Source organism: Heloderma suspectum, chromosome 3 (assembly GCF_057233095.1).
Source record: "Heloderma suspectum isolate Gila_16-S chromosome 3, 16-S_ref, whole genome shotgun sequence".
NCBI classification, from domain to species: Eukaryota; Metazoa; Chordata; class Lepidosauria; order Squamata; family Helodermatidae; genus Heloderma; species Heloderma suspectum.
In genome coordinates, this window is record NC_139460.1 from 105,288,983 (window position 1) to 105,316,186 (window position 27,204).

At 40.1% G+C, this 27,204-nt stretch overlaps 2 protein-coding genes across 7 annotated transcripts in view; one reads left to right on the plus strand and one right to left on the minus strand.

Moving 5' to 3' along the window:
- KLHL15 (kelch like family member 15) overlaps positions 1-19,468 on the plus strand; it is a 36,605-nt gene extending 17,137 nt beyond the window's left edge. For all 3 annotated transcript variants that reach the window (XM_084844012.1, XM_084844013.1, XM_084844011.1), the window contains 2 exons: positions 3,330-4,041; positions 12,299-19,468. In XM_084844012.1, coding sequence (XP_084700138.1) covers positions 3,337-4,041; positions 12,299-13,408 — 1,815 coding nt within the window. In that variant the 5' untranslated portion in view covers positions 3,330-3,336 and the 3' untranslated portion in view covers positions 13,409-19,468. The remainder of the gene's footprint in view (positions 1-3,329; positions 4,042-12,298) is intronic.
- C3HXorf58 (chromosome 3 CXorf58 homolog) overlaps positions 8,501-27,204 on the minus strand; it is a 45,083-nt gene continuing 26,379 nt past the window's right edge. The window contains exons 8-9 of one of the 4 annotated variants that reach the window (XM_084844014.1): positions 16,745-16,808; positions 8,501-9,664 (exon numbers count right to left, since the gene is read on the minus strand). In XM_084844014.1, the coding sequence (XP_084700140.1) occupies positions 9,462-9,664; positions 16,745-16,808 (267 nt within the window). In that variant the 3' untranslated portion in view covers positions 8,501-9,461. Of the gene's footprint in view, positions 12,747-16,608; positions 16,809-21,103; positions 21,756-27,204 lie in introns of those variants that run through there. The other 3 variants (XM_084844017.1, XM_084844016.1, XM_084844015.1) reach the window with 3 other exon arrangements.

Here is a 27,204-nt window from a genome sequence, read left to right on the forward strand (position 1 = left end):
CTTCCCCGTCCTCCATCTTTGGCGAATTTCGCTAGACAGGCTTTTGAGCCTGTCTAATGAGGGAATTTTGGAGGGAGAGGGAAGGAGGTTGGAGGAGGTTCAGGATATTTCAAATCCTGGTCTCTCCAGTCCCCCCACCCCCGAATGCTCCCTTTCCACCTCCTCCAAGGTAGCTTTTCTGACCTCAGAGGGCATCTAGCAGGGTTCTTTCTGCATTGGCTGCAAGGGGGCAGAGGAGACTCCCCCTTCTGAGGTCAGAGCTTTGTCTCTGACCTCAGAAGGGTTTTTCCGAGAAATCTTATGGTCCCTGGGACACTCTCCCAGGGACCACAGGATTGCTCTCTTAGGGTGCAATCCTATGCATGTTTAGACAGAAAATGTCTTACAACTCCCAGCATTCCCTACCTTAGACACTTAATTGAAAATGCTTTGTAATGAATGGGACATATTAACTCAGTCTTGCAGATAAATTCATCACAGTTTTTTTCTTTACCAACTCATCTGCTCACTCATGTGTATATTAGTCATTTGTAGCACATTGATCCTTACTTGCCATAGGCAACTAGGTGAGCTCTAAGCTTGTTAACCAAGCTTCCAAGACAAAAAGATAACTGATAAATTACTGTCTTAATAGTAAGTTGTTACCATAACGTTCTGTTCCTGTGTAATATGCTGTGCCAGAGGCAGGAGGAATACACTTAGTCTTGCTTAATTAGTGCTTGGCAGAAGATTCAGTATCAACTATTAAATCAACCCATGCTGGTTTGCGCTGTATTTTTATAGGGTTATTATACCAGACATTTTATCAACTTCATAGTAGCACTTGTCTGAATCCTCCATAATATGACAGCATTGTTTTTGAGCTGTATTGCCCAAAACTGAAAACAGTTATTCAGTATTCATTCTGTGTTAAATTATGCTCTATCACAGGGATCCCCAACCTTTTTGGACCCATGGGCACATTTGGGAATTTGAGATACCGCTGTGAGCACCACCACAAAATACCTAATCAGTGGGTAGCCACTTTGACATTTACCTTTCACGTCTATGGATCTTAGGCCGCATCTTATTCAGCAAAACTTTACCTTTGTGTCTGTTGGACACTGTATTGTCTCTTTAATAAGGGATTGTCTAATTCAGCTAATAGCTGGCAGTGCAATACATAAAATGCTTCTTTTAACATACATTTTAGCAATGTCCAGTAGTTGCTTCTTTTTACAGGGAGGGTATTACACAGAAAAATGTTGTACTAGGACAGTCCTTAGTATTCACTGATGTACACACTCTTTTAAATTATTTACCTGCTTCATGGAAACTAACAAATGGTAAACATAAATGGAGATACACATTTTGTGGCTTCATTTTTCCAAGTAGTATAAATGGATTCTCTGCCCTTTTGACAGCTAAAAGACTAATATTACAACATTGGAAGGATAAACACTCCTATAATGCAGTGGATTGAGGACCTTGCAACACTTTTCAGTATTTGAAAGGGTGGCATATAGATGTCACCTTCAAATGGATACTTATTTGGATATTTGGTTCACTTTTCTTGCAGCCCATGTATAATTGCCAGAAAGCTGTATGCATTTCATACAAATCCATGTATGTGTATTTTTAAAATGGAATATATATATATATATATATATATATATAAAATAAAAATGCTTTTGGTGCCCACGAGTACCATGTTGGAGACCCGCGTGCGTCACATTGGGGACCCCTGCTCTATTAAATCTTGAAAACTTGAAGCGTGTTGAAAATGATGTTCGAGTTAGTATATCAAATATCAGCCTCTGATGTCATAGCTTTATGTTGATGACTGATGTGCTGTTTGCTGTCTATTTGCGACCTCACCTCTCAGATGTGCTATCTTGTACCTCACTTAGGCTACCTCTTCTCCTTGTACTTTTGATTTACCACTGTAATGTAACACTTATTTTTCTCTGTTTAAAAATCATCATAATCAGTTTGTTATTATTTTGAATGTTTAGCCTGTTCTTTATAGTATTCATTTTTGCAGCTCTGTTTTATACAATCTGTCATTTTGATGTTTGTTCCTTTTTGCTTCTTTATTTGCTAAGAGCTGAAATAAGTGCTGACCTATGCAAAATGTCTCTATGTACCATCAGTTTCTTCTAGTCAATATTTCTGAAGCTTCTTTTTGCAAGAATGGTTGGTATTAGGTCAAAAGCCTGGCTGAAACCTAGATATGTCAAGGATTACACTTGTCTGTTGGACAGGTCATTCTATGAAAGATGGTAAATAGATTTGTTTAGCTTAATTTAATCCATGCTGACTGCTAGAAGTTGCTTCATTTTTCTTTAGGTGTAAGCAGATCTGTTGTCTATTATCTTCTTGCGGTAGATCAAGCGAAATAGATGGTAATTTTCTTCTTCCCTTCTGTAAACCATAAGTGTAGACCATGCCAGTTTCCCATGAGTCCTCAAAAGGTTATTGAAGCTAAATTAATTCCCTTCACGGTAATACCGAGACACATGGAAAATAGTGATCTGTTTATTATAAATGTTTATACAGTATGATCAGTTAACACCTTATACTTTTAAAAAGATTGAACTACATAATTTAAAATGTGAAATAGAATATTATTTTAGGATTTTCCAAATTAGCTTCAGATATGGCTTTTAAAACCTCAAGATTAAGTTTTTATCTCTTAATATTCAGAATATTAGACCAAATTGACAAATACCTGTCCTTATAAATATGTGGTAATTATTGAGGTGAGTGTGGATATATGTTTTATTGCTACTGAGTTTTATATTGTTACCTTTGTGAAATCAGATTTCTTTCTCATCTTCGAGTGATATAACTAATTTGCAAGGGCATTGGTGCAGAGGTGCTAAGAAGCTAAGTTGAGGCTACACCATAGCGTGCTGACTATAACCTGACTATAACAATACTGTAGGTAAGCCCGTAGCTGTCTCATATGAGCTTCTTGATGACCGTGTTTATAAATCTTAGCAGCATCCGCCCAGGATACCTTCATTTGCATAAGCAACAAATGATTCACCTCATCACTTGCAGATAAAGCTGACCTTCTGCACCAGGTCTGCAGTTCAAGCTCAACAACACTCGACGCACTATGCTGGATTTTGGTTGGAGTTAAAAGAGCTTAAAAATTTATTTTATTTTCATAGACACTTCCCTTGTTCACAAAGCAAGACTTCTTATAAGGCCTACCATTTTGCAAACTGCCAGTTAACACTATTCACAGAGCACAACAATTGAAAAACAAAAAAGTTAAAATATTTCTACACTTCATGAATTTTTAAAAATTATAACATTTTCTTTATTTAAATTTTTTTCAGGTGATTCATGGCAGGGGACGTGGAAGGATTTAGTTCCTCTATCCATGACACCAGCGTTTCTGCTGGGTTCAGAACACTGTATGAAGAGGGATTGCTTCTTGACGTCACTCTTGTTATTGAAGATCACCAGTTTCAGGCTCATAAAGCATTGCTTGCCACCCAAAGTGATTACTTCAGGATTATGTTCACTGCTGATATGAGGGAGCGAGATCAGAATAAAATCCACTTGAAAGGTCTAACTGCCACAGGCTTCAGTCATGTTCTCCAGTTCATGTACTATGGAACCATTGAACTGAGTATGACCACTGTTCATGAGATCCTGCAGGCTGCCATGTATGTGCAGCTTATTGAGGTGGTTAAATTCTGCTGCTCCTTTCTCTTAGCAAAAATCTGCTTGGAAAACTGTGCAGAAATTATGAGACTCTTAGATGACTTTGGTGTAAACATCGAGGGAGTCAGAGAAAAGCTGGATTCCTTTTTGTTAGAAAACTTTGTGCCTCTCATGGCCAGACCTGACTTCTTGTCCTATCTGAGCTTTGAAAAGCTTATGACTTACTTGGATAATGATCATCTGAGCAGGTTCCCAGAGATAGAGCTCTACGAGGCTGTTCAGGCTTGGCTGCGGCATGATAGAAGACGCTGGAGGCATACCGACACCATCATTCAGAACATCAGGTTTTGTTTGATGACACCATCCAGTGTTTTTGAAAAGGTTGGTGCGTTTGAAAGCAATAGATAGAATTCATCATTGCATTTAGGGCAGCATGCTGTTCATAGGTAAAGTTCCCAGAATTAGGAGGAGGGAAAAATAAGACACTGTTTTAGAAAATAGAACTTTGAAGTCGTCAGTGTCTGAAACTTGCCATCTAGCTTTTAAAACACCCCTCCCAGTTGCAAACTAGCAGGATTTACAGCCAGCAAACAGGTAGGTTTGCAGCCTTTTCTGATTCTCAGCGATAGTGTTAACCTTAGAAACAAGTACAGACAAGGTAATTGACAAGGCTGCATTTATTGTAATCTATGATTTTAAATGATCTGTGCACATTAACTTTGGGAGTTAATATACCATAGTTGTGGAAATATTACATTTTAAAACCATACATCCTAAAGGGTTTTAAATTCCTGGTGTAAAATGGAAAATCCAGTACAGGTGTACTGGAAAATAACTGGAGCATTGACTTTAGATGTTTCATCTTGCCCCTGCTCTCTTGAATCCAACACAATCAATGCAGGATCTGAATTATAATTTCTAACAACCAGAATAATATAGGAAGCTTTGGTATGACGTTCAAAGATGTGATGTGCTCACAAAGTGCAAGTGAGCTCTGATATGGCTGTTGATTCCCCCCCCCCCCCCCCGGCTGTTCATGCTCATATATGGACAGAGCTTGGAACAAATGAACTTTCTGGGGACTTTGTTACCAAACCGGTTCATTCACTTTCTCTTCCCTTCCTTGCAGGAGGACACAGGAGCTGGAGAGAGGTGCTGAGTTTTGATCATGCTGGGACTTATTCCTGTCCTGTATTTATCTTTTCTCACAGGGTTAAGTAGTAGTACTAGGAGGAGGCTGCATTCTCAGTCTATGTTGTTCTTCCTCCAGCTTCAGTCTTCTCCAATGCCAGCAAAGTGCGGGATGGTAGTAGTTGTGCACTTGATTGATGTTGGTCCAGGTTCCCAAAGAGAACATAGGTCTTTGGAAGGAGCTGGTTTTAAGGAGAGCAGGGAAGGGTATGGATCATTCAGGAACCAAGCTTCTAATCCAGGAAGACTAGGATTAAGACTAGGAATAAGTCCAGCCAGGTTTTATTCTGGTTGTACTGTTACATTGTGGTTTTAAATGTTTATATTTTATATTGTCTTATGCTGCACTTTGTGGTTTTAATTTTTGTGAACCGCCCAGAGAGCTTCGGCTATTGGGCGGTATAGAAATGAAATGAAATAAACAAACAAACAAATAAATACATAAATAAGACTAACCAAACAGAGGCAACTTGCCCGTGGGACTAGATATGATATTTCAAGAGTCTGGTAAGGTTTGATGCTAGGAATCCTGTCTAAGTGGAAACAGCTGAAGCAGAAGGAATGAGGAGGCAGAGAAAAGCAAAAAGGTAGGAGATGAACAAGGGATGATGCAACAGAGAGAGTAAGGTCTGAGAATAGTGTAAAAGGTGTGCTATATTGCATAAGCAGATTGAATGCAGGAAGAAAACATTACATGGGGCCAAAGATGCAGAGAATCCTCTCATGCAAAGGAAGATGGAAAAGGAAAGTTCTGTTCTTGCTACTTGTCTCCAAGAAGCATGTTCCCTGTAAAGGAAGTAGCAGCTTGAGTGACTAGGGCTCCTGCCTTTTCTCCCACCCTGAACTTATCACATAAGTATGCATTCTTCTGTTACTTCCAAAGAAATATTTCTAGGATATGGTGTAAGACTGGAAAAATGAAATTAAAACCCATTCAAGCAAAGTATATTTAATGCTATGTAAAGGTTGGGGTGGGGTGTGTAAATCTCCCAATTACAGCCCTCACTTCCAAGCTGTAAATGGGAGAAAACCTTGCTTGGTCTCTTGTTGATTAGAACTAAATAAGGGTCAGCTAGAACTAAATAAGAAAGTGGGTTTTTTCCCTTTGCTTTACTAGAAAGCAGATGTCGTCTCAATTACATTTTCCTCTTGCTATACACAACTTCTGTACACTGAGCATTCATTAACATATTTTAATTATAAAGCATCAATACCTTTGTGTAATCAAATATAATTCTGCATTTGCTATTCACCTGCCACTAGTATGGAACTATAATTAGGAAGATGGGGTTATGTAAGATTCTGTAACAGTGCCGTGTCAGGTAAAGCTGTCACACCTATTCGACATTACTCCTTATTAGTATCTATACTATAGGACTAAAATAACTGCTGAAAACAATATGCACATGCTTAAATCCATATAATTTTGATAAAAGTATGCATTTGAAGAACCTTCATTGATGTGGTTGGTACTAAAATTAGATTTTTAGGGAAAAGCAATCCTTATTACTTACTACATTTGTATTTTCATTCTAAGCTGCGTGGGAAAAAATACATTTCTTAAGTTGAGACTTATGTCCTCTGAGCAAATAGAGTGAAATAACTGAAGCCTTAAAAGACCAAGCTAAATAACCAAGAGCGACAAGTATATTTTCTAACGCTTATTCTTAATGCCACACTTTTGAAATTTATTAAATAAATGTGTTGTATTCTGACTGTTGTGTACTGTAGTCATTGGTTACAACCATTTGATTTGATGTATCTTCTAAAATTCCTTTTGCTTTTCATACATGACACTCTGCTGCTTTGTGGCCTCACTCACTTTTTTGTGTTAGATACCAGTATATATGTGTTTCTCATCCTTGTTTTCTGTTTCCACTTTTATTATTTCTTTGTCTTAGTTTTTGCATGTGTATCCTATGCAGGTTTAGACAGAAAAACACATAGCTAGCTGGCTGGGGAATACTGGGAGTTGTCAGGTTTTTTGTTGTCTAAACATGCATAGGATTGCACATTTATTGTCAGTTCACACACTAGTCTCTTAATGAGGTTCACATGTATGGAACCCCTTCTGTGCCTATACTGGCTTCCAAAAGAAGAGAGGAAGCCTCTCAGGGGCCAACCTGACAACCTCCACTTTAAAGTGTTTGTCACACTTTTATTTCACTGCTGTTCCTCATCTTGTGTTCTGCAGCTTCCATGCATAGTCCCAGTTTCTACTAGCAGCTTTTGGCCATAGTCTCTAGCCGAGCCTTCCCCAGCCTGGGCCCCTCCAGATGTGATGGTCTGCAACTCCCATCATTCCCAGCCAGCATGGAGTGATGGGAGTTGCAGTCCAACACATCTGAAGGGCACCAAGTCGAGAAAGCTGTTCTTGTCCCTCTCCTCTTCAGAATACTTGGTTTATTGTAGCAGCATATTTTTTGTCCTGAGAACTTTTGAGTGAATGCAGAGGCTGCCTAAGTGTGAGCTTTTTGAGGGCGGAGCGGAGAGGCTAGATTACCCTTCCCCAACCTGGTGCCCTCCAGGTTTTTGGACTGCAACTTCCAGCATTCCTGACCATCAGTTGTGCTGGCAGGGCTGGTAGGAGTTGTAATTCAAAGCAACTAGAAGGCACCTCTTGGGAAAGACTGGGCTCGATACTAACCTTTGTAAACCTCCCTGAGAGTCTCAGCAGTGGGGCAGTATAGAAATGTAATAATAACAATAACAATAATAACAATAATAATGCCAAAAGCTGCTAGAAGCTGGGAACTAGCACGGCAGTAGTGTGTTCCTGGGTGAGTAATGGCAAGGAGGTAAAAGATGTCTAGGAGTACTCTCAAACCTGTATTGACCTCCTGGAGAAGTGAAATCTTCCCTTTTTCTGGAGGCTGGTACAGATAAAAATGGGATTCTATGTGTGGCTAAGCAAAGCTACATTAAGAGGCTAATACATGAACTGACCCTTGGTTTACTTCTCTGTTCAGATTTCATCTTCTGTACACAGGATAGGCAGTCTGATCAAGCAAGAACAATATGTGCATAGAAGCCACTTCATACACTGATCACTTTTCAGACCATGTCTCACATGGACAGTTAGGTGTTCCCTGGGATTAAAAGACTTCATCCATAATCCAAAACTCTGTAATTATTCAAGATGGATTAGGTATGTATGTATGTATTCCCTAACAGGTGGTTGGCATAATCACGTTTGACAGCATGGGGGTGCTGGTAATATTGAGGTCTGTGTGATTGAATTCTCCCAGAACAAGTAACTGGTGCTTCTGAAGCTGAGTGCAATTTGTAACTATGCCCAATCCCGTAACCATGGTTAGGTCAAGAATGCCCCATGAGCTCATGTACTCTTCCCCTCCCCTTTTGTATGAGTATTTTTTATGGGAAATATGGTAGCAACATTGTTGGCACCAAGTTTATCACTAACCATAGTGGTCTTTATTGAAAACTTGTTTTTAAATTAAACTTGTTACTGTCACACCTCCCCTCTTGGTCGTAACTGATGGCTTTCATTAGTACATTTTAGGTCTGCAAATTGGTTTAAACAATCAGTTAAACTAGAGACTTTATTAACAGGTGAGGACTAATTTTCATCTGTTAGGAGAAATTTTAATCATTGGAGCTGTGAATTAAGATTATTTTTTGAGGCCAGTTTGGTTGAAAGTGTGATTCTGGGAATAAAAAGAAAATGTAACAGTATGCAAAAATTGAAACGTATTACAGTTCAACAAATCAAAAAGATTTATTGTGGTATATATGTACAAGTTATTTAATAAAATATGTTGTGACAGACACTGTTCATCAGCTAAAGTATTTTAATAGGTTAATGGCCTTAGTATATTGAGAAACAACAATCAAGATACAAGATAGAAAAGGACACTCATGCTAAGAGGGGTCTGTTGTATTGAAGACAAATTCAACCAGGCTGAAAATAGGAGGATTCATAGCTGCCATTCATCTCATTGCTAGTAAAGAGAGAACTTTCCTTATTTCATAGATTAAAAATACTTAATTTCTGAAGGAAGTATCTTCTAGAACAGTTATTTTGTAACCTGCATGAACAGATTGTCAGAGAATGCAATTGTTCTTTTGTGTTAGCTATAACTTGTGGAGTGGAGTGGTGTTAAGTTCTGCTACATTTAAGTGAATGTTGACTAGTCTTGTTAGCTTTTCTTGCTATTCATTGTACAATTGTGAAGGATGAAGTTTTGAGGATCTATATTTGCATTTGAACTTTATATCCCTATCCTAAATGTACAAAGATGTCGCAGCACAGGCAATGTCATCTTTTGTGGCAGTGTTTCATCCAAACTATTTTTCTAGATTTCCATACAACTTTTCTTTGATTTTTAAGTTAAACTTAAAATTTGATATATTAGGAGATATTTTGTGAAGTCGTGAAAACTTGTAGGATATTAGATCAAGTTGTGCTCTTGTTTTGTTCACTTTTAAAATTAAAAATAGTGATTTTTAGGTTTCAGTACCAGATCTTGTGTCAGATACGATATGTTTTCGAAAATTGTAGTTGGTTACCTTAATACCGTTTTTCAGAAAACTGGATTGCGGGGGGGGGGGGGGAGGCATGTAGCTGTAGTTACATGGGGACAAATATTTCATATATAACATACATTTTTGCTGTGCCCTGTAGTCAGCTGGTGGAATGAAAGGTCATCATGGTTTGATACCCTGATCTTCTGCACTTTAATCTTGATGACTGGCAGCTTTGTGTTGCAGTAAGTAGCAGTAATAAGAGAAATGAATAGACTAGTGGTTGAAAGGCATGTTTCAGAGAGGCAGAGATTTGGAATTGTTCTTTCTGTAATACAGTTACAATTACCTTGGAGAAGTTGTAAGTATTATCTACCAGTGTGCCCGACATGGAAATTAATACCACCTCATTAGCCTAACACTTTCCTGCAAACTAAACTCATTAAAAAGGAACATAGCAGAATTGTCATATGGCATTGAGGTTGACTTGCATAAAGTCAACCTCAATGCCATGTGGCTGTTCTCCTTATGTGATTTTGCTTCTACAAAAGCCTGATTGCAAATTGCACAGTATAGTATTCAAAGTGCTTGCCTGTGGTGGAACAACTGCTCCCCACACACACACACACACACTATGCCCCTACTTGTTGTTATCCAGTAATTTTAACTAGAAAAGACTATGTTTATATAGGGTTGGCAAGCACAATCATGTCTTTCAAGTAGTTACTTCTGATAGTAGTATTCTTTTTCTGCTTGCCTTGCATTTGATGCAGACATACTCACAATGTGCAGATAATTAAATGCTTTATTTTTAAATGATGATTTTTAATAGGTTACACAATAAAATCCCCCTTAAGGTATAGCTATTTTTGCAGTTGCTTTGGATAAAGAGTCCTGCTCGACCAGATCAAAGGTTCATCTAGTTCAGAATCATCTAGTTCAGAATCCTGTTTCCCACAGTGACCAACCAGATCCCTGGGAAGTCCATAAGCAGGACATGAAGACAAGAGCCTTCTCCTACTGTTGTTCTCTAGCAACTGGTATCAGTGTAGTCTTTTTGATCCTCGAGGTTCCATATAAACATCCTGACTAGTAGCCATTGATAGAATTGTTCTCCATGAATTTTTGTAATCTTTTAAATCTATCTAGGCTAGTGGCTATTGCCAGATCTTGTGACTGCAAATTCTGTACAATAATTATGACTCATGAGAAGTATTTCTTTTTGTCTGTCCTGATTTACCAACCAATCAGTTTGTTGGGTTGGATATTATTATAAGGGAAAAACACTCTTTCCACAAAGATTTTTGGAAGCAATTTAAAGTATGTATGTGTATGCAGATGCCAAATTTCACGGTTAAATCAAGTATTTACAGTATAATAAACCTACTCACTCAAATCCATTATTTTTTAATTTAAAAAAAGCAACCCACTCACCCCAGATTAAAGAATTGTACATGTTTCTGTGGTCATACGTATGGTTGTTCATCTAAAAATATTTAAAGTCCCAAATACGAAGGAGGAAAAATAATGAGGGATGGCTTGTTTCTGAGCTGAAAGACTTTGCCCAATATCTTGTGTATAATGGAAGTCATTACTATAGGGTGATTCTCATTTTTATGCATAAAATAAAGATTTGACTACCCAGAAAGCATTCGTTTTAGAAGTGCCCCAATGTTTAGGTGTAACTTATTCACAGTATTCAATATAGGTTGATAGCACTGTAGATAAACAGTGGATAAATAGATTTTCTTGTAAAAAACACTAGAATTGCAGCCAAACTTGTATTTACAAATCAGTTACTATACTAATAAAAGTGAAACACAAATACTATCTTCCTACTGTGGCTTCATTTGAAGTTGTGAGAAATTAATGAAGTTCAGAAACTAAAAACCTAATTTTGACACACAAACGTATAGTCTGTCAGTATATATGTACTGAAAACAGAAAGGAAGTCTAGGACTTAGGCACTAAGGTTTAAAATGTGTGCATTCTTAGAGTATGTTGATAACTTTATGCTTCTTTGTGCATGACTGAAATGTACATAGCTGTAAATGGTTTGGTAGACCAGTATGACTGTGGCTGTAACAAATAACTTCCTTGTAAGAGTGCAAGATCACAGCTTCTGGTTGTAATGAAAGATGGCAATTGTAACCTTGCATCTGTACAAGGGCCCTTAGGAACATTCCTGTACCACTGACATGTTCTTTGTCAGAGGATAGGATCAGGGCCATCTTATTTTTATAAGCAGCAAAGGAATTCTTTCTCATTTTTGTACCAGGAAGACAAAAACTATTGGTGCAATATGTAACATCTCACTCTTTAATTTAACTAAAGTTCCCCATGGACCTTGGCATGTAGAATCGGAGGTTTTTCTACTCCCTCAAAGCAGTCATCTTGCTAAAGCTTGCTGGGCTCATTGCAACATTGGAGCCAGTGGCAGCCTAAAGGCTTGTGGCTGTTGACTCGTTTGCAGGAGTAACAGAAGCCCATTGTGACGTGACAGCTCCTGCTGGCATGCCGCTAATAACTGAAATAGCTAATCAAATTTGATATTTTTAAACTTTAAAGGACTTGCTTAGCAAGTGTTAGAGCATTAGGGAAGTAGTGGAATTCTTTAAGAGGCCATTTAAATCTTAATTATGTTCCAAACATGTAAAAACTGCCATGGAAGAATCATAGTCTGTTTAATCCTTTCTACAAAATATGTCAAGTTAATTGCTAAAAGGTTATTTCAATTGTTATGAATTCTGTTGAAGATAAGCAGTGCAAGTAGGGAGAAAGAGGTATAGGTTGTTCAGAAGGTTCAACAGACTGCTGGACTTGCAGGACCTCAGTACATCTTATTTGCTGTAGTTAGACTATGTTTTTCCCTCAAAGTTTGAGTAATTATGCAGTATTCTTTGAGAGAGATTTCTCTTCCATACAGTTCTTGGTCAATACACATGTTTTGCTCTGTCCTTAGGTGAAAACATCGGAATTTTATCGTTATTCCCGGCAGTTGCGGCATGAGGTGGAGCAGGCTATGAATTACTTCCATAGTGTGCACCAGCAGCCTTTGATGGAAATGAAATCAAATCGCATTCGTTCTGCCAAACCCCAGACTGCAGTATTTAGAGGAATGATAGGACACAGCATGGTAAATAGCAAAATTCTCCTCCTGCACAAGCCCAGGGTATGGTGGGAGCTAGAAGGCCCACAAGTACCTTTACGACCAGACTGCCTTGCTATTGTTAATAACTTTGTATTCTTATTGGGTGGGGAAGAGTTGGGGCCAGACGGTGAATTTCATGCTTCCTCCAAAGTTTTCAGATATGATCCAAGACAAAACTCTTGGCTGCGGATGGCAGACATGTCTGTACCACGCTCAGAATTTGCTGTTGGTGTTATTGGAAGGTACATCTATGCGGTGGCTGGAAGGACAAGAGATGAGACATTTTATTCAACTGAGCGATATGATATCACAGAAGATAAGTGGGAGTTTGTGGATCCCTATCCAGTCAATAAGTATGGACATGAAGGAACTGTTCTTGGTAACAAGTTGTACATCACTGGTGGAATAACATCCTCTTCCACATCAAAGCAGGTGTGTGTGTTTGACCCCAGTAAAGAAGGAACTGTTGAGCAGCGAACAAGGAGGACTCAAGTGGTCACTAATTGTTGGGAAAACAAATGCAAAATGAATTATGCAAGATGTTTTCACAAGATGATTTCTTATAATGGCAAGCTTTATGTTTTTGGGGGTGTTTGTGTAATCCTCAGGGCATCTTTTGAGTCTCAAGGGTGCCCTTCCACTGAGGTTTATGATCCAGATACTGATCAATGGACTATTTTGGCTTCTATGCCAATTGGTAGAAGTGGCCATGGTGTAGCTGTGTTGGACAAACAGATAATGGTTCTTGGTGGCCTTTGTTACAATGGACACTACAGTGATTCAATCCTTACTTTTGATCCTGAAGATAATAAATGGAAAGAAGATGAATACCCAAGAATGCCCTGCAAGCTAGATGGCTTACAAGTTTGTAGCTTACACTTTCCTGAGTATGTGCTGGAACATGTTAGACGTTGCAGCTAAAAGAAAAGACCCAAAAACTATTTATAATTTGGTGGGATAGAGGGATGGGAAAAGGGAAAGCTGATTTAAGTCCACTGAAGACGTAGTCCTTTGTAATACACCTCTTAAATTAATAAAGAGGAAAAAAAGTGTACAGGGAATGCATCTAGTTTATTAGGAATGCCAATAATTGTGGTTTTGTATTGATTTTATTTTTTACATGCTATTACTGTATGTTTTGAGAGAGGGGAAAATAGAAGTTGTTCTTCCATTTCATGTTTTAAACCCATATAATAGGTTCATTGTGTGTGAGCGAAGACAACACTGCTTCAGGAAGCACTGGAATATACTGTGTTTGCAAGGTGGGTCGGAAACATATATTGTGTGCATTTTAACTTCTTAAACTGTGTTGGGATAAAATTCAGCAGCCTTATTAGAACACAGCCTGACTCCTAATGTAGCAGTGAAAGGGGCCTTCCAGTTTGTTCCTGTACATTACTTGTTCTTTAAATATTATTTTGTTCCATTTATAGACCACTCCTGTTCACATTCGACACTTTTCATTTTGATATCAGTGACAATTTAAAATAGTTTTCTATTTTTTGCATGGCATTCCCCTTAATTTCGTGCAGTAGGTCCAGTAAGTCTGCTGAAAAATACACACGTCTTAAAAGTAACACTGACAGTTTTCTACAATACTCTAGGCTGCCTTGTCTGCATTGTGGTTTGTGAATAAAATATATCTCTGTATACGTACATGAATACGTTGTAAGATCAAGATAAAATGCATATTTTTGTGCAGCTAGAAAAGTCTATTTTTAACTAGTGCACAGATATCGGCCATATCTTTTGAATTTTAGCCGCAATAGCACCCTTTAATGTATTTAAATTTGTTGGGTAACTGGAGGTGTCATTCCTATCAATGTCAACTTATATTTGGTATATGCTGATTGATTCAGTAACATTTAAACTCATTTTAAGCTAATGATAACAAAAGGTGAAACCACCATTTTTTGCGTGTTTTTTAAAAAATCCAGAGATCCCATCCCATCTTCTCAGTACTGTACTGTTGAAAAACAAATGAGAAATGTATATAATAACTAACATTGCTTTGTGTGCAGGATGGTTGTGCTTTCCTCTAGGCATTATTCTCAGAAGCTTTGAAGCCAAACAATTTCAACCGATTGAGCTAATGTGCTAAAAAAAAATTGCATCAGGCAAACTTTGAAAATAACCACTGGCCTCACAGTCCTTGAATGGATGCCTGAGGGGCTTGAGCAACTGTATCGTGTTAAGAGCACTTTCTTAGCTTGTAGACTTCTATCTGTAGATGAGTGATATCACTGAAAATAAATCTGAATAGAGTAATGAGCTGAAATACTTAAATTTCAGTATCTGTCTTTTTAAAGTAACATGTGGAAAGTGGAGATGTGCAAAATCCTGCCTTGGCAATTTAAGGCCTGCTGATGCTGAGCAAACTACTGAGATAAGGCTTCACAAGAGACACACTTGTTCATGTAAAAACATGGAAGCATAAACTGTACAGTTTGGTTTCAGCATTTCCTAGTTGGAAATCCCTGTAGAACAAATGTATTCTGAGAGTGCAAAATTATGCATGCCAAAAAAACCCAAAACAGTAACACATTGACTAAAGTCAATAAATGAGCAAATGAAATTTTAAATTGTACCCTTTACAATTATTATATGACACTTTACTACCTTTCAGCTATTGGACATAAAGATTTATAGGGATATGTATGGAGTAATATAGAAAAGACAAAGGACTACCTTGTGATTTCTTTTGTGTTAGAGTATAATATTGATTAAATGGATAATCTACATTATGTTAACTGAGGTGATAATGTATTAAAATGATTGCTAGACCAAATTTTCTCATTACCTTTCAACAGCGAGCCAGCCAGTAAACCTATTGATTACCGACATTAGCCAATATTTGTGCGGCCAGAAATATGAAATTCCGTATGCTTCCCAAATAGAAGCATTTGCAACCTTGGTAGCACAAACCCAAATGCACACACTGGTCTCAAAGTGATGTTTTTGTTCTGTAGTAAACATGTAAAACATGTTCACTTTTACAGAAGAATGTTTTTACATGAAGTTGATTTGTTAGTAAATCTTTTCGACCAGTGGACAAAGAGTCAAGAAACAACATCAGCATCTCTACATGATTATACAAAATTGGCATGCCAGGGAGAAAGTTCTAGCCTAGCCCTTCCGCCATCCAAAATGTTAATTTTGTAAACTCGAGGATTTTTTTTAAATGGTTGGGAACATTCAGTCCCTCACCCTGTAGTCCAAAGTGGAACAGTCTAGCAGCAGATGCATCTTATTGTGCGTTTCAGCTCTTTAAGACACCCCCCCCCCTAATTCTATTGTCTGTTTGGTCTTACATAATCCTGTTCAGAACAGGATCTTGCAGGGTTTAAAGCTGTGCCAATTGGCATACACTATCAGTAGCTCATGACTGAATAAAGGAGTTCTGCACAGCAAAACACTCATGTGGATGTGAATCTAATAGTAATACTATATTTGAGCCTACCCACCAATACTTGATATAGAAAACCAGTGCAGCTTGGGAATTAAATTTTCTATATTTAGGACATAAGAAGAAATAAAACAGATCATAATAAGACCATGTAGAGGCCGTTATCCTCCAAGCCATTGCAAACACATTTTATTGTATGTGGTAGTTCTTAGTAGATTAAGCTGAAATGCCCCTGCACTCATGCTGTGATCCTAATGTAGCACCGTGTTTTGTGATTATGTACTGGTATATAAATTAAGAATTTATGTGCTGCCAAAGTAAAACCCAAGTCTGATTCACTCAAAACAAGTAGATGGCTGCTTGAAATTCTGCTCACCATGAGAATGTACCAGTTTTAACACACCACATAGAACCACTTTTTTTTTAATGGCTTATAGTGGCATGGTAAAATAGGACTCATATGGGTGAACTGCCTGAGATAATATAGAGATTGATTTTGAATGTGTTAAAGGCCCTTTTTACATGTAACACTAAACCACAGTTTAGCATTACATGCATAAGTAGCAGCAAGCCTTAGGCTTGTGCAGTTCCCCCTCCCGTCCTTCAGCATGGCTGCAGTGACAAGATCAGAAGCTTTTGGGTTTAAATGAACCAAAGTTTGTCATTACATCTGAAACTGGAGGAGCACTAGGTAAGCCAGGTTCAAGCCATGGTTTAGGACCCTAGCTTATTAACAAGAGGAGGAAGGGAAAGCTTGCGAGCCCAAGGCTCAGTGCTGCTCGTGTATGCAACACTTAAAACGGTTTGGTGTTACATGTGGAATGAGCCAAAATATCTCTGCATATGCAAACCTTGTATGTTGATTAGGTCATCTTGATGTGGGAGTGCTTTCAAACGCTTCCTCCATGTGCATATCTGAAATGGAAACAGATTATAACATGTATCCTGCCCCAATACCTATATCAAATGACTAGAGTATTTTTTTAAAAAGATTTAGCACCTAGGCAATAGAAAAAATTAGAGGTCAATGCTTTTAAATGTGTGCCACTTTTTAACTTCTGACTTTTAACTAGGTCTTTGGTTTTAAGGTATTGTTTTCAACATTATAGAAGAATTATTTCAAATGATGCATTAAATGTAAAGCAAGGGTGGGTAATTTGTGGACCTTCGGATGTTTTGGCTTATAACTCCCATCAGCCTTAGCCAGTATAACCAATGATGAGGGATCATGGGAGTTGTAGGCTAAAACATCTGGAGGGCCATAAATTGCCCACCCGTGATGTTAAGTATTGGAGCATTAAGATGATACTGAGAACAGAATGACAGAACATGTAAAATATTTTAACTAGTTATTTAGAATTCCTCAATGCTTGTGGTTATTACTTAACTCCTATTCTCCATTCCATTGTAATGCAGCTATTTTAATACTTCTAGCCCAATTCTGTTCATATTTAATTGGAAGGAAGCCCTAGGCCGTGAATTTACTGGGGTTTTCTCTCAAGCAACTCTGCATTGGAATGCAGCCTTATTTTATTCAATCCCCCTCTTATATACACTGGTTGTTTTTGTTTAACTGTTGTGTGTGTTCGTTCTTCTTATCTCTGTCCCAAATTGCAGGTGGGGGAAAATCAAGCATCTAAGGGATGATATTGCTGTTCTTGTGTCTTGGATATGGTTAAAACACTATTTATTTGTCAACTTTGTGTGTGTCAGTGATGTTTAGCATATTACCTTGCTTTTGTTCATGATAACAGAAACACTAGTTTAGATGGTACATTCTCAGAATTTCCATGCATTGCCTAAATATGCTTGCTTACTTTAAAACAGAAAAAGGTGAAGGAGAGTGGTGGCAGTGAATGCAGCATGTTTGACTCATCCTTTTAGTTTTAAAATTATAGTTTTCTGGCATTAGACACTTCTCCATTTTCTCTCTCTCTGTAGTACATTACCTAATATTATGTACTAGAAGTTGTCAAGTACTAGGCTCTTCATAAAGGGCTCAATACTTGATTCAAGCTGTGTGTTTTCAATTTGCATTGGTGATCCAGCTGCCATTTTAAGTAGTGCCAGAACAGTCTTGGGACATAACTTTAGTACAGGCAAAACCCACAATCCAGTAGTTTTAAGCCCACTTTAATCAATTTGATTTCAAAGGGTTTAAGCATGCTGCACTGGATTGTGGCCCATACATTTCACTTGGAAGGGCTGTATGTAGAGTACATCAGCTGTAGGAAACAGTGCTTGGCAGTGCTGGAAGAAAAGTGGCAGTGGTTCTCCTAAGATCCAGTAGCCAGATTCGCACAATCAACAAGGGAACGACACAATATGGGTTGTTTACCCTGCCCCTATGTGTGCCCATTTGCTTAATTATCCATGCTGTGCCACAGGCTGTGGGGTGGGTTAGAAGTCATTCCCACCATGCTGCGCATTGGGTTTGGATGACACAGCAACCTGCAACATGGTGTGAGCAATTAAGGAAATGCCGGGTGCATGCGCAGGGGTGGGGGAAACAACCCATACTGTGTAGTTTCACCTGCTGATCGTGCAAACCCGGCCAGAGACTTGCAACCAGCCAGTATTTAGATGCGCTTGATAATGGAAAAGTTGACAACTGTATTTTTGTAGTGTAAGCCAGCCATTTATCATCTTAGGGCACAATCCTATGGCAGCTAGGCAGCAGCTAGACAGCCATAGGATATGCTGTTTTCCAGGAAACAGCCTTAAGAGCCCATACTCCGAGGTTGGTTCCCAGAAAACTGACCTCCCACGCTCGCAAGAGGAGTGTGGAGCGGCTGGAAAGGGGCGTGGCCGGGGGTGTTTTGAGGCAGGGAGAGCATAGCTGCCTGTATGACACATCTGTAAAACTAAACATGTGTTCAAAGTTTTAGCACTGGAAAATCTCATTTTCCTATCATGTGGTGTTTTATTAATGGCAGTTTTTCTTCCAAGTAGTGTAGGAAAGGGGCAAAGAAAAAATGAATGGAAATCTGGATTAATAATCCTGGATTACTTTGGTGGGTTCCTCAAAACGTTGGTATCTTAGGTTACTTGGGATCAAATTCCAGATATCCTTCAACAACTGGGAAACTTTATTATTGTTCTTAAATACCACTGGAAGGAAGTCTGGGGAAAATAGATGTAATAGAAGGATATGGGGAGCTGCAGCAGCAGGAACAATTTATCCATGCATAATTCAGTGTAGCTTCGCAGCATACCCTGAATGCAGTGGCAGATGTTTCATAAACAATCTTACTAGCAAGTTACCTTGAAAAGTTATCATCTAACTACACTCTTCTAACTCTGCTGCAGCAAATGGAAGTACTTTGTTCAGATATATAGACTCAAATGTGCGTATTGGAATATTTTTCTAATAACTTTTCTGGGGCTGCTGTGAAACTCTACAAGCTGTCTTTTTTAATTTTCTAAAAGCATTTTTTCTTCCCACTTGTTTGCAAAAGTTAACTTATCCCAGGCTGTGAATGCATTTATGTTCAGACATGCATATGTACTCTATTCTGTTTTTAAACTAAGATGTAAAAATTGTATATAAAGAAAAATGTAAATAAAATATTTTTAATCTTTATGGTAATCTTTTACACATTTATGGTACTTTGCCCTTTGTGTGTTATGCTTCAAGTTCTTCTCTTGTGGCTATACATGTTGGCCTGACTGGAAATGTATTGTTAAAGCATTCAGTGGAAAAGCTAACATAGAGAGTATTGTGTGCCCACTGCATTTTTGTGACAATCTAGCCAAAGTTAAGTGTGCTAACGCCCTACTGACTTCAATGAGATTTAAGTGTACTCAACTTTTCCATTAAAATCAATGGGATTTAAAACTGCTTTAACGTGTGGCGCAGAGTGGTAGGCGGCAGTATTGCATCCAAAAGTCTCCCCATGACCTGAGTTCGATCCAAGCGGAAGCCGGGTCTCGGGTAGCTGTCTCAGGTTGACTCAGCCCTCCATCCTTCTGAGGTCAGTAAAAGGAGTACCCAGCTTGCTGGGGGAAAGGTGGTCACGACTGGGGAAGGCAATGGCAAACCACCCTGCTGTAGTCTGCCATGAAAACGCCAACGTAAGCAGGTGTCCCTCTAGGGGTCAGTAACGACCCGGTGCTTGCACGGAGGAACCTTTCCTATGTTTTGTCCAGTGTTAAAGTAAAACTGGAGATCAGACTATGAAATCATTACATAATTATAGCAACATAACTTTAAAGTAGACAATCTGGAATGTGGTTGTTATACAAGTAGGCATTGGGGCATTCAGTAAATATTAGTATAACGTTCTAGCATAGCATCGTCTTTCCATCTTTGTTTCTTTTTAGCTGTAATCTGGAAAGGAAATATTACTTTTTATTTTTACCCACCTTGGTTGTATTTCCTGTCCAGATAACGAAGTTACTATTATGATTATGATTTATTATATGCCACCCCAAGTGAAAGTGAAGAGTGCAAAAGCTGGTTTGAAACTCAACATTAAAAAAACTAAAATCATGGCATCTGGCCCCATCTCTTCCTGGCATATAGAAGGGGAAGAAATGGAAGTGGTGACATTTTATTTTCTTGGGCTCCAAGATCACTGCAGACTGTGACTGTAGCCATGAAATTAAAAGACGCTCCCTGGGAGGAAAGCTATGGCAAACCTAGACAGCATAGTAAGAAGCAGAGACATCACCTTGCCGACAAAGATTCGTATAATCAAAGCTATGGTTTTCCCAGTAGTAATGTCTGGCTGTGAGAGCTGGACTATAAGGAAGGCTGAGCACCGAATAATCGATGCTTTCAAACTGTGGTGCTGGAGAAGACTCTTACGAGTCCCCTGGACTGCAAGGAGTTCAGATCAGTCAATCTTAAAGGAAATCAACCCTGACTGCTCACTGGAAGGACAGATACTGAAGCTGAAATATTTTGGCCACCTAATACGAAGAGAAAACTCTCTGGAAAAGACCCTGATGCTGGGAAAGATAGAAGGCAAAAGGAGAAGGGGACAGCAGAGGATGAGATGGCTAGATAGCATCACCGATGCAATGAATATGGACTTGAGCACACTCCAGGAGAGAGCGGAGGACAGGAAGGCGTGGCGTGCTATGGTCCATGGGGTCACGAAGAGTCGGAGACGACTGAACGACTGAACAACAACAACAAATACCACCCCAAAGCCGAAGCTCTCTCAGCGGTTTACAAACATTAAAAACTATTAAAGATACAATATACAAAGTTTTTAAACCATTTATAGAAAAGCACAGACGGTACACACAGAGACAACATGTATCTAAAAACAAGTTTTTGCATCGAAGGATAACTGTCTGCGATGTATCATTTTCAAGCTCTTAGATAACCCTGCCTCTATCAGGTAAAGTAGGTGTGGGGGATCAGGGGGCTTGGCGGGTGTCAGTGGGCCTACAGGCGCTGTTGTCGACTCCTGCTCTATTTCTATAGTGCCTGTTTCCTTGTGCTATGTTTTCTTCCCTCTTTATTCTTATCACTTAAATACTATTGTCACATAGCCGTACTAACTGTGCTAACTGTGCTAATTATGAATCTTAAGCTAGATAATTATTTATATGTGTTCATGTTCTGTCAGGCTGTGTTTGCATTGTGTCCACAGCAGGAGAGCAGCAAACTACATATGGAGAGCAATTTTATCTGTTTTCTACAACCACTTTATTCAAGTGGAGAAGCATGAAGAAAAATAAATTTATCATAGTTTAGTCTTCCCCGATATCTTCAGTCCGTAGTGATCTCGCCCAGTCATATAGCTGCACTGCCTCTTTCTCCCAGTCTTCAACTGAAAGTAGACTTGGGTTGCTTGAGCCTTCAGTGAATAAAACCATAGTTTCTGCATGACTGCTTAAATATGGCTCCTGAATAACAAAGTATAAATTATTCCAAAAAGAAATTACAACTCGAATTAATTTAGGTTCATACTCCCCCACCCCCAATCCATGGGGTAGTATCCAATGTTAGTCCTATGTAGAGCAGACCCAATGAAGTGAATGGGACTTAAGTTAGGCATGACTAACAAATTTCATTCCTTGCATTGGGTCTACTCTACATAGGACTAACATTGGATACTACCCATGGAGTGTGTTTTGTACTGAGTGTATCAGTGTAAATTCAGCAGTCTAAATTGAGCATACAATCGTATTGGTTTAATGAAGTGTGCACTTTTCAGGCTGTATGAACTCTTTAAAGCAAACTATTTTGCAGTAGCATGATTCAGTAGATGAGGGATGAATTCCTATGCTAGTTCTGCTATGGAACTTAACTTCAGTCTCTCAGCTATAAAGTTTATATATGGCTGGGCTTGCACTAATGCTTCATTGGTTTTGCTTTTCCTGGAGCAAGAAGGGCTAATTATCACTTGTCCCAAACAACCTAATCAAACAAATGGTCCAGAATATAAATAACTGCTTAAATTAACACACACTGTTGGAAAGAAGGCAGAAAATAAGTGTCAGTTGCTTTCCCTATGTACAGTTCTGAACGTGCAGAGACGGGTGTTCTAGCAAGGGAAGGAAATACCTCTATAGGAGCACTTCTCACTCACAGTTGCCAGCCTCAGGCAAGTGCACTGCAAGGGACCCAGCCATTACCATGTGTAATAGGCTCTTCATGTACTTGTACTCACTGAGAAAGTAGCCTGTAACACAGGGTCCTAGAGAATACCAGGCCACTAAGCACATTGTAGCATGCCTTGCCCAACATACTCCCAGCTGATATGACAAGGAAGAGAGTATTTCAGTAGACTTGAACATGGGATGCTGCCTTATACCAAGTTAGGCTATTTGTCCATTTAGCTCAGTATTGTCTTCAATGACAGGCAGGGGCTATCAGGCAGGAGTCTTTCCCATCTCTGTCTCAAGATATTAGGGACCTTTTGTGTGCAAAGGATATGCTATACCAGGAATAGGGCAACCTAGTGCCCTCCAGATGTTTTGCACTATAACTCCCATCAGCCCCAGCTAGCATGGCCAATAGTTAAGTACTATGGGGGATGTAGTCTAAAGTATCTGGAGAGGTATGGCATGTGCATGGGCGTATTCAGGATTCAAACCTAGGCCCTCTTGCACCCAAAGCAAGAATCATGCCCCCTTCCCTGGCCTTTTCTGTGATACCTGCTGCCCCCTACCACAGAATTTGCTGCTTTGACTGTTGCAGCAGCAAAAACCCCAGTGACTTTGCTGTAAAACAAAGTGTGCAGAGAACATGTGACATTTTAAAGCAAAACTCTGCTCCTGGAATTCCCCCATGCACCTTGTTTTACAGCAAAATCGGCGGGGAAGACTGGTGGCATGGAAAGGGTCAGGGGTGGGTTCTGGAGGGTGTGAGGGAATTGGCCCGCAGAAGTTGCCCACCCCTGCTCTAGACCAACAAACCTCATCCAGATTCCTTGTAGGTATTCATTATCTGTGCAGAGCTGCCTGGGCAGAAGGAGATAGGTTGTGCCCACTTTCGGAGGGTTGTCTATTCATTTAGTACAGGAACATAATTTGTCATTAAAAATCTAATATGTGAGTACATGACACTCTGGGATAGGAAACGTTTGGCATATGTCTGCATTAGTTATCTTTTTAGCTGGGGCACTCTGCAGAAACCCAAATGGTCCCCCACAATGGGAGCTCTACTACAAGATTTTGTTGCAAAATCTAACTCATTAAAACACACTTCTCCACAAATAGTTCTTATGACATCCTCTGTGTGCGTTGCCATTTAGACAGAAATAGATCTGCTCAAACATCAGGTTGGAATACTCTCCATTGGTAGATTTATTTGAGAGGACTACAGCCTGCCTCTTGAGGTCTGGCAAGGTGCTACGTTTTGAATATGTGGACTACACACAATGCAAGAGCTGAGACAAGAAAGGATAGTTGCTCCCACCTGTTCCAAAAAACAAATATGAGCTTTGGTGCAAGCCCTGGCTTATAGCTATTTCATAGTTTGGCACTTCTGTCCTGGTTTGTAAACAGCAATTAAACCACAGTTTCAAACATCACAAGAAACTGCTTTAAACAAACCAGGGCATGCAAGAGGAGGAGGGAAAGTATAGGCACATAGTTTGTTCTTGGGCTAATAAACTATGGTATATCTACTTGAGATCTTTACATCTGAACCAGGCCTAAATTTAACAGTTAATCCTAAACATGTTTACCAATTAAATTCAGAGACTCTTTCAAGTAAACAAGCATACAGAGTGGCCCAGAAGTAGGTATACAGTATAGTTTATTTGCATTTTATTACACTGTTTATTACATTTACATTTGTTTAACACTGTTTAATCTTGTAAGCACTCAAAATGTATTCCAGCAACTGTCACTCACTCTTCCCAACTGTCATTCTGACTCCACCCACACATCTTCTACTCACACATTCTCTCCCCCTCCCATCAACATTCTAAACAACTGTATACCTACTTTTGGACCACCTGGTAGAATTAGTTTGCCTAATTACTTTAATGCAGACATAGAATCATAGCATCATAGAACCATAGGGTTGGAAGGGGCCTACAAGACCATCAAGTCCAACCCCCTGCTCCATGCAGGAAGCCTGATTCCCAAGCAGTCTCCCATCCAAGTACTAACCAGGGCTGACTCTGCTTAGCTTCTGAGATCAGATGAGATCGGGCACATCCAGCCCTTTGCTCATGAGCTTCAAGCGACCCTTGGAAAACTTCAGTAGACCAATATAACCTCAAGAACTGAGGTTTTGCTTTTCTTGTTTTTAATGTCCCAGTTCTCATGATCACGGTAGGGGAAATAAGTCACAGTGTGCCAGGGGGATTTACATAATTTTTCGTGATCTCTGTCAATCACAAATATGGGTTCTGTGCTTGTGCAGAGCCTCAATTTGGGAAACTTCTATAGCTGAGGAGTTTGGGTGAGAACCCTCTCAGTCCCAGTGTGCATGTTCCTAGCAGGGTGTCACTGACTCCCACAGTTTCAGTTCTTTCAGCCACCATTGTGGTAGCCTCATCAGGGAACTTCTCTGCGTTCAGTTTGTCAGAAAGCACAAAAAAACTGAGATTTTATTCTTTCTGTCTCTCTTCTTAATATTTCCTTAATTTCTGCGTTATTTTATTTTTTGGTTTCACAAACCTGCGATCGCCCTTACAGGTGCATGGCGCTCAAGGTGCCATTTAGAAAGTGTGGCTGTTGCGGGAGCAAGTTACTGCCATCTGACATACAACTGCGGGGTCTTTTTTTGTCTCGGAGAAGGCCACATAGTTGAGGCTTGTCCTCATTGCCAAGCGTTCTCAAAACAAGCCCAGCAAAATTGCTCAGATCGCTTTGGAAGAAAGCACTGGAGGCAGTGACAGAGCCTACTCTGATGGCTCAAGTGCCAGATCCTCAAGAGCCTGTTCAAGTGTCGGGGAATATGTCCCCCAGTGTTCCACTCAAAAATCACCGAGCAGAAAAAATCCCCCTACTCTGGGGAGAACACTGACACTTTCTTTGGCCAAGAAACTGACGAAAAAGGCCAAGATGCCCAAACAGGCTGTTCTCTCTTCTTTGGACACAAAGAAGAAGAAAGCTTCTAAAATAGCAGACTCCACTCGGGACTGAGCCAGAGCACATTCCCCATCTCAGGATTGGTCAAGGTCGCCGACACCAACCATTTCTGCTGATGCTTCCGCAAGGCCTCGGGATTGACTGGCTTCCCCAGTACCGAGGACAAGTCCCACTGCTCCGCCAATGCATCTTTTGCCCATTCCAATGGCCATCTCAGTATCAAGATCGGACCCGATTCCAATTACATCAACTTTGGAGGGTGAGATCCAGGATTTCTCCCCATATCCGCCTGCTCTGCTACCTCGCCTGCTCTGCTACCTCATCTATATTGTTCCCTAAGGGGAGATGGTTTCCAAGACAGATGACCAGGATCGCTTTATTCCTTCTTCTCAGTTGCTTCCACCATGCAGAATTAGCCCCCTAGATTTCACAACTGTCTGCGAGAGCAGTCCAGGCCTCCAGTGTCTGAGTGGGGCAAACATTATGAATGGGATCTACCATACAGGAGACCCTGAGATTAGGATGATCGCCAAGATGATCCTTATGGCCAGCATCACTACTACCGTTGGATTGGGAACCAACTCTGTGTCCAAGTCAGCCCTCAGCTAGGGTCTTGACACCTCCTGAGTCAGAGGGAATATTCAATGCCCTTCTGTCAGTCTCCAGAGAGTTGAGCACCCTGCTGGGCCTTCAAATGCCACCGCCTTGTCCACCTTAGGGGCAGCAAGTGCCACTTCCGGCCTCGGTCACACTACCACCGCATCCATAGATGCCGTGGTGTCCATAGGCCGCTTCTTAACAGGCCACTCTCCCACTACCTATGGGAAGAGCTCTGCTCTCAGGCAAGGAAGGTTACGAGTCTTGATTCCACCTCTCTTTCGTCACACCATCCTTCTTTGTCGTCTCCAGATGTGGCAGCTGGGTCTCAAGATGCAATTTCCCTGTTGGAAGACCTGGGGCAATTCTCTGATCAAGTGATAATGGCCCAATCCTTGGGGTTCCCCACTCAACAAGCAATGCCTACAGTACAGGGTCCAGTCTTTGATGCTGTCACTACAGAACTATCGAGACTGGGGGCAATTCCTTTCTTACCCACTCTGTGGAACAATATTAAAAAGTCGTGGAAGGCCCCCTCCACCACATCTCCCATGTCTAGAAGACTGGAGGGGATGAAACAGCTGCAGGAAGTGGATGCTGATTTTCTATTTAACCACCCTGCCCTCAATTCAACTGTGGTTGGGGCTGCCCAGGGAAAATCTTGCAGAGTCCATTCTTCATCAGTGAACAAGGAAGGCCCACGTCTTGATTTCCTTGGATGTACTTCTCTACCACAGTCGGACTGAAAGTGTCCAGCAATTAAGCTGCCATGTCCGGCTACCAACTGTGTTTTTGTGGGACAAGGTGGGAAGGTTGTTCGAACCCTCCCTGAGGACAAAAAAGACTTAGATTGGGTTTTCCAAAATGAGATGATGAAACTTTCCAGGCAGCAGATAAATACTTCCAGACACCAGGTGCACTGTGACACCAAATTCCTTGTTAGCTCCATTGTGCTCTGACAACACACATGGCTCAGATCAGTGGGATTTTCCCAGGAAGCTCGGTCCTGAATAGAGGACCTTCCATTTGATGGCCAAGTTCTGTTCAACACCAAAACTGATGAGTCATTGGATTCTGTTCAAAAGGCCAGAAGTACAGCTCATTGAATGGGCTTCCAACAGCAACCCCCAGTTCTGTGACAATGCCATTGGCTCCATTACAGCCTTCAACTTTGGGTGCCCCACAACAACCACTCCAGCAACTTGCG